This window comes from Limulus polyphemus, unplaced genomic scaffold (genome assembly GCF_000517525.1).
Source record: "Limulus polyphemus unplaced genomic scaffold, Limulus_polyphemus-2.1.2 Scaffold4285, whole genome shotgun sequence".
Lineage (NCBI taxonomy): Eukaryota > Metazoa > Arthropoda > Merostomata > Xiphosura > Limulidae > Limulus > Limulus polyphemus.
Window position 1 is genome coordinate 10229 of NW_013669895.1, and position 8661 is coordinate 18889.

Sequence of the window (8661 nt, forward strand, 5' to 3'; positions counted from 1 at the left end):
AAGAATCACAGCACAAAGAGCTACTGTAACCTAAAGTACAAAAATATAATATATTAAGTCTGTAAAGAATCACAGCACAAAGAGCTACTGTAACCTAAAGTACAAAAATATAATATATTAAGTCTGTAAAGAATCACAGCACCAAGAGCTACTGTAACCTAAAGAACTAAACATAACATGTTAAGTCTGTAAAATATCACAGCACCAAGAGCTACCATAACCTAAAGAACTGAAACATAACATGTTAAGTCTGTAAAATATCACAGCATGATAGAGCTAATACAACCTAAAGAACTGAAACCATAACATGTTAAGTCTGTAAAATATCACAGCACCAAGAGCTACCATAACCTAAAGAACTGAAACATAACATGTTAAGTCTGTAAAATATCACAGCACCAAGAGCTACCATAACCTAAAGAACTGAAACATAATATGTTAAGTCTGTCAAATATCACAGCATGATGAGCTAATACAACCTAAAGAACTGAAACATAATATGTTAAGTCTGTAAAATATCACAGCATGATGAGCTAATACAACCTAAGGAAAAGAACCATAATATGTTAAGTCTGCAAAGAATCACAGCTACCATAACACAGAAACATAATCTTGACCACAGGTGTGCTTGAGCTAAGTTAAACTATGAATAAACATTCTCTATCTTGTTCAGTGTCCAATTATATGACCATTACTGTATAATGTACTGGGATCACCACGAGAATGAAAGGTCGATGAGCCCCTATATTTTGGGAAGGAGTAATTTATTTACCAACTACACTAAAAGATTCAGTTCTCCAGATATGTCATCATACTAATTCATGGGACAGAATTACGTTTCAAATACAAATCTTTTTCTTTTTTTATAAAAAGACAAAATTAGTATTGATGATACTGTAACTTTGAAATTACAAACACCACGTTTAGACATTATATTTCAAAAATAAAATATGATAAAAACCAAAGAATAAACTTTGTCCAGGTTACATAAAAAGCAATGAGAATTTAGTGTGTTAAAATCTACAAAAAAAAAAACTTAAAAGGTGTAACAGGAAAGAAAAATTAATAGGTTCCCTTTTACACCTAAAATTGCAAAATTAACAGTCCTGCTTCTTTTGTATAATATGGCCTATTCTGGTCTTTACTATAAATTACTATGATAACAGTCCATGATATCATTTGTATTATTACTTCCCTATTACTTTTGATGATTTCTGTTAAACTTATAAAGATTATTAACAGTTACCTATATATAATAACAGAACATTATCTGTTTTGATTGTTATATAAAAAATTAAGAAAGTTGAATACATTTGTCAAAAAAAGCATGTATATTCCACACCCTATAATTTTCAAGTCTTGATATTTTGAAATAGAAAAATAAGCTTATAGATTAATTCTTTTATAAAACAATTGTAGAATGACTAACAACAATGTATGGCAAACATTACAGCTGTGCAACAAGCCATTTTTAAATGACACTGGAAATTCAAACACAATTTTTACAAAAAACTCGAAACCTTTAAAACATTCGAATTATAAATATTTGCACATAAAATTATCTTCCTTAAATGTACTGATTGCCGTATCAAAATGTTTATGGCACGTGGCACGTTACATATTGTACTTAATACTTTTGCAAAACATGTATATTTAGGAGTAAAGTTTCGTATAATGACGTGGAGTCATAGTCTTACGAAAGAACAGTTTTATTTTTTGTGTTCAATGGTGAATTTAATGTATGTGTTCAGTGGTGTGAATGACAAACACCACTATAGAGTGGGATGGATTAAGCACACAATTTCTAACTTGTGTTATGATGTATGTTATAAACAGGACTGCCAATGCTAAAGCCATCTACAAGACTTTTTTTGTGTTGTTGAACATGAAGTTGTTTTGGATGTAGTAAATCCAATGATGGAAGAAAAAAGTATGCTAGAGGTGTGAATTAAAATACTGGGGTCATTGTTGCAAAGGTTCAATGCAGTAATACAAGCCAAGCTTCAATAGTGGGAACATCAGTAGAAACATACACGACATCAAAGCTAGCCATTAAGGCTTAGTTGATGTAGTGTGTTTCTAAAACTGAAGACATCCTTAAAAAAGAAGTCTGTGGATGTTACATATGATGTGAGCATGCAAGCTATGGATCTGCTAAGACGTTAAAAGAATCATAAGTCATTAATATGGGTCATATAGAGCAGTCTGACTTGTGTGGGTTAGAAACACTGTAGAGTTATGGTGTGCATGAGTCAGTTTTATAGAAATTAGAACAAAGGTAATTAGGTATTAGATTATTTTTTCTTTATTTGTAACAAAGTTATCTTCAGTTGTTTTTTTTCCTGTGTGTTCTCTGGAGATGGGTTTGAATTTCTTTTTGGAAAAAATATTTTATTCTGTCAATGTATTCTGTATTATTCATAATTACAGTAATGTTGCCTTCATCAGAATTTAGAATTTTAATGTTTGTATCTTTCTTCAGATTATACAGGTATTTTATCCAACTGTTTCAAAGGTTACTTTTCAATTTACAATTTTGGTGAACTAAGTTAATAATCTTGTTAAATAATTTTTTTTTTTAATGTTTAAAATGCAGTTTCGGAACTTAAAAACAAAACATTTTGTTGCAATAAACTTTAACTAATTTCTGGTAGTTTAAGTCCATGATTTTTTTTGTACAGCTGGAGGTTGTTTGAGTTAGTGGTAGTTATTTGTTCTTTTACAAAGTGGGTCTTCTTCTAGCTTGATTTTCTAGGCAGGAAGCTGTTTTGTGGGATATGGTAAAACACAAGCCATAAATTCTGCAACTGATCCACACACACACACATACACTGGTATAGATATGTCAACAAGACTTTTGCTGCATTCCAATCAAACATATACAAACATCATCCATCCTAACATTAAACTCACCTTTAAACACATAAACAATAAATAATTATCTTTTCTTAACCACAAAATTATCAGATCTGACATGCAACTTAAAACCAAAATTCACTGCAAGAACACTCACACTGGCTTCTAAATCCCCTTGAATTCTGCTCATGAAACCAAAAAACCAATACATTGAAAAACATAAAGACAGTTTTAATACTGCTCAATAGACGTCACTGATGAAGAGATCAAACTTCTGAGGTATTTCTTTATTCACATCAACAAATCTCAGCCAGCTATTATTAAAAATAATTTTACACAACCACCAATACGAAACCTCAAACTCAACTTACAAACAAAATTTATACTAATCAAACCAACCAACCAACAACAAAATATTACACTGGAGCTTACAATTTATCCTGTTTAAAAACAACTTGCACATGGACAAAACTTGACATCAAACATAAAACTTCTGTCATCTTCAAATTCCCTCAAAAACTAAAATCCTTTCTAATTAGTAAAATGATGTCAAATTACACATAATATCAGTGTCATTTATAAAATAATTTGTAGTAACTTCCCAAAATGCTACATCAGAAAAAACAGAAAGAAAACTGAAAATTAGATTCCCTGAAAATAATAAAAAAATCCTCCCACATTTAGTACCATTGCAACTAAAAACTACCCTAGCATGTAATAATGCTTGGAGACGGCTTGAATGAGTAATGAAGAAAAACTTTAATATAAATTCAACATAGCACCAAATGTACAACATTTCGATAAGGTTTTGTACCTGATGATGACATATACACACCTATATACTTAAAATAAATTTATAAATAAATACTCACTAGTAATAACACCATAGAGCAGGAAAATATGGTGCATGGGACTCGTCTCTTCCAAAAGGAAACATGTGTTTCATTTACCTGTTATAGTGTATACCACGGAAACATTTAGAAAAAAAACATCGGTTAAAAAAAGGGGTTTTTCATAACTTGTAAGACATAAAGTTCAAACATGTGGCCTTAGAAAAAGAATCATAACAATGATTAAAACTGCTGTACTCTTCCTTGTGTACTCTTTTTTTTTTAATGGGTAAATAAAATGACAATTTAGTTATTACAACTTATACTCTGTTTATAACAAAAATAGTACAGAACTTAATAAGCTTTAAATGAGAAATGTTTCACAAAAGCATAAAAGTAGACATTTAAAACTTTCAATATCTAACAGTGCTCGTTCAAGGTCTTGGATTTTAAACATTTATTCAAGGTTCTTCATTACTTTTAACATCCATTTTCTCGACATAGCAATCTTGTAATCCACGTGTAGCCTATTTTTCTAAAGTAACTATTTCTTTTTTAAAAAATAATAGAGCATTTTGTAATATTTTATAACTTTCAATAATTTCAAGAAAGAGTTCGTACAAAAGATACACATGGTATGATATTTGTCTGATACAGTAATTTCAGTAACAATTTCAGCAAAACTCCAAAATTTGACAATTTTGTTGCATTTCTTCATAGATGTTTTTATTCTTGTTGTCACAGTCAGAATTACATTCTGATGATCAACTACAAGGATGTGATATCACCAGCAATAGAGACTTCTAAAAAACAAACAAACAAGAAAAGTGATGGAAAAAACTGATATTAAATTCTTTCTTCCATACTTACTTTAACAAAATGTCAGATTTTTGTTTTGATGTTTAATTTACACTACAAATAATGATATTCTTACACTTGTATTAGAGTTTTCTTTACTTGATAAATTAGCTAAATATTCTGGCCTTGGATGTTCCTGGTGATATAAAAAACAAAAGAAACCAAATTAAGATCAACAGTTCAAGTACAGCATCATATCTTTGTGTTAAAAACAATTCTACATATTTAAACACATATTTTTGAACACCTTTCTTGAAAGAGTAATTCTAAAGAACATTCAAACACTCTTTTTATAAAAACACTTTTGATAAAATATTCAAAGATAAATATTACAGAGTAGCTGTAAATATCATACCAGAAACAAAATTCTTGCAAAAATAATAACTCAAACTAAAAGTTAAAGCCCTGAGCACTCAACCAACTTGGGAAACAATGACATAACTACTTCATTTACTGTAAAATACGCAGGTGCATCAATCTGATGCATCTGTTGTCTGGTTTGTTTTACTGCATTTCAAAAAAACTATTTGATGAAATTGAGGTGAATTTTCTTCAGATTACGTCGATTTTATGATAATACAATATATTATATGAATTTTCAGCTTTGGATATTTTAAAAGGTTTCTTTGTAAATTTTTTTTAAGAAACAATTAACAATGCTTACTTTTGTTTTATACTGGATTTCAATTACTAATTATTTTACTTTTTTACATTGACAATTATCTTTACAGAAAACCTAGGGTTTCTACTGGTTATAAATAATATAATACTGAATGTCAGAGAGAACTACGGAACTACTGGCAATTCCTGAAAGAGAGGATGTGACATTTAGGCATGGCAAGAGGTATCTGATTGTTTATTTCATGGATCTGTAACCAAATAAGATTGAGGGCTATGAAAATTATGATTTGCCTGAGTGATGATGATATTATAATGAGTAATTTATGCTATATTTTGAACTTCTTGGAGGGGTGGTAAATACATTAGAGAAGAGGGGGGATGCCTAAAGAACTAGCTAAGGTCACAATTCTCATACTAGGGAAAATTCTAGATTTTTTTTATAAGAACTTATATACTATTAAAATATGGATTATTAGCTACATATTTTATGCTATATTTATTGTTATACCATCCGAAAGAAGTAGTTTAATTAAAATTTGAATGTAACTTACTAAAACCTCGTGATATGCACAGAAAAAGATGTCAGTGGGGAGAGGACTAAGTAAATATTCTTTTTCAGTGAATAAATTTCAACCATAAAGCATTTTAAAAAGTATGCGGAAGAACAACTACAGGTTTATAATCTATAATGTTTAACTTCCATAGTGTAGCTTTGTTTGCCCATAGGGGTAGGATGCACTCAGACAGGTTCTGCAGCATCAGACAAAAAAAAAGGCATTTAAAGAAAAATTATAGGGTACCACAAAAAAAGTGACCCACTATTTTTCTCAGAGAATAATAAAATAAATCATAGCATACAAAACAATGCGAATCAGATGCTGAAACAAAAAACACAGAGTAGATATAAATGATAAATGGAGATCAGTGAGTTTGATTGTTTCTTGATTTTCTTGCAAAGTTACCAGAGGGCTCTAATTTTGAAGTGGCAGACTAGAAGAAAGTGAACAAGTCAACACCATCCACAGCTAAATCTTGGGCTACTCTTTGCCAATGATCAGCGAGACTGACCATCACATCATAAATCACCAATGACTGAACATGAGAGCATGTTTAACAATGGTTTCAGTCCCACAGACTGCAGGTCAACCACCTTATCCAGCAGGCCATGCGGGACCCAGCTCATTGGGAATAAAATTCATTGGGAACAGTTCCACATACTTTTCAAAAAAGTGGAAAGAAATATGTTTTACAGGATTGAAAATTATAATACCAGCAGTCAGTATACGTGTAAATAAGGTGTGCAACCCAAAACGACACATGAACTTCTAACAGGACAAAACAGTGCGGAAAGTATAGCTCAAAAATCATGAAATAGATAAAACTAAATCATGAAAAGTTTCTATAATTCAAATGTAGCATTTTACCATACTGTCAAAACTTTATAAATCTAAAATATATACTGATAGATAAAACACAAACATTACCTTTTTACTTTTGCAGGAATTGCAAAAAAGGCATGAAATTGTTAAAATCAATAAACATGACTATTCATTAATTACTAAGGTAAAAGTACACATTACCTCTAAAGTGTCGAAACCAGTCATATCCCATAGGTGGGTAATCTTTGCTGAATACCTTTTCCACATTTCAAGAAATGTTACAGCTGAAAGTAAATAAACACTATGTGACAAAGTTTATCCTCAGTAAAGCTACATATCACAATGAAAAGGAAAATCTTCTTTAAACTGACACAGCTTATAATTTAGAATAATTAAGTCAACTATTCTTGTTCGTCAAAGTGCTAGTAATAAAAATTTACTTTATAAAATGTTTTCAATATTGTCTTTCAGGAAGCCGCACATTATACACTGAGAAATCTCTAAACAATAAAATGATTTTGGGGTTAGTTCAACATGCTTGATGTTAGTTTACAGTTATGGACATTTAAATTTCTAGCCATGTAGAAATTTGATGAATTTGATGTTGGTTTGGAATTATGAAGGTTTCAAGTATTGAATGTGTAGCAAATTCGATGTGCTTGATGTTGATTTGATGTTAAGGAGGGTTAAAGCTTTGAAGGTGTAATGAGTTGGAAGTGCTTGATAATGGTTTGGAGTTACGGAGGGTTCAAATTTTGGATGTGTAGTAAGTTCAAAGTGCTTAATTTTGGTTTGGAGCTATGGAGGGTTCAAATTTTGGATATGTAGCAAGTTGGATGTGCTGTGCTTGATATTGGTTTGAAGTTATATTGGTTTCAAGACTTGAAAGTATAGCACTATATGGCTATTATTTACTTTAAGTCCTAAACATATAGATTATTTCAACTTTTCAATATGAAATTGTGTTAAATATTTGAGGCTCCTGAAAAAGAGTTAAGCAAGAGGTCATCTATAAAGACACAAACTCAGTGTTTTTCACATTATCCAGAGGTATTCTATGTTAGCAATAGTTTCTGGACTTGAGAGTTTTGAGGTCCTAAAAGAGTGAACTTAACATCAAGTCTACGGTTTGTTCAGTGGCATTGTTGATTTCTGTAGAGTTTACAGTTTGTTCAGTGGCATTGTTGATTTCTGTAGAGTTTACAATTTGTTCAGTGGCATTGTTGATTTCTGTAGAGTTTACAGTTTGTTCAGTGGCATTGTTGATTTCTGTAGAGTTTACAGTTTGTTCAGTGGCATTGTTGATTTCCGTAGAGTCTACAGTTTGTTCAGTGGCATTGTTGATTTCTGTAGAGTCTACAGTTTGTTCAGTGGCATTGTTGATTTCTGTAGAGTTTACAGTTTGTTCAGTGGCATTGTTGATTTCTGTAGAGTCTACTGTTTGTTCAGTGGCATTGTTGATTTCTGTAGAATCTTTCAAGTGCCAAGCATTAACCTAGTTATTCCAGTTAAAACTGAGACATTAAAAACTAAAATAAAGCCTGAAGTAGAATACTAATTATTCCTCTTCATGTTAAACATGTAAATCTATATTCTTATAATACTTACCCCAAAGTGACATAAAAACAGCAAAAAATACAGTAGCACCATTGTCAAAAAGATGAGTTATTCTTGCAAAAGTGCATGTTTGGCCTAGTTTTCCAAATCTACATGCTTCTTTGTCACACTGAGGACACATAATAGTGTCCTTGTAGTCCTCACAAATATCCTTGCTGGGAAAAAAAATGCAATTTTTTAAGCTTTACCGAGCAAATAAAGTACAGCTGGCTAATTAATTTGATTAATCAATTACCTATAAGCATCTATTAGAACGATTAGTGTCATGTAAAATCATCAATTAAATGACATTATGTTTAAATCTATTTGTCACAAAGATAATCAAATCAAAATTAAAATTTAATCAACTGATGACAAAACATATCAACTAATCCAAAATCAGTGCTACCAATTATTACTCCTTGCAAATATTCCAACTGTTGCGTCAGGGGGTCACATGACTATTGTCACGCCGCCTATTTTCTAGAACTATCCTGTACCTTGGCGAATGCTCTAGCATT

The 8661-nt window shown here is 30.9% G+C and overlaps 1 protein-coding gene across 1 annotated transcript in view; it reads right to left on the reverse strand.

Annotated features, from left to right (window-relative positions):
• LOC106470909 (anoctamin-1-like) overlaps positions 1 to 8661 on the reverse strand; it is a 37503-nt gene that overhangs the window by 8115 nt on the left and 20727 nt on the right. Inside the window, exons 11-14 of the mRNA XM_022399543.1 lie at positions 8153 to 8316; positions 6746 to 6828; positions 4621 to 4680; positions 3729 to 3806 (exon numbers count right to left, since the gene is read on the reverse strand). Of these exons, the coding sequence (XP_022255251.1) occupies positions 3729 to 3806; positions 4621 to 4680; positions 6746 to 6828; positions 8153 to 8316 (385 nt within the window). The remainder of the gene's footprint in view (positions 1 to 3728; positions 3807 to 4620; positions 4681 to 6745; positions 6829 to 8152; positions 8317 to 8661) is intronic.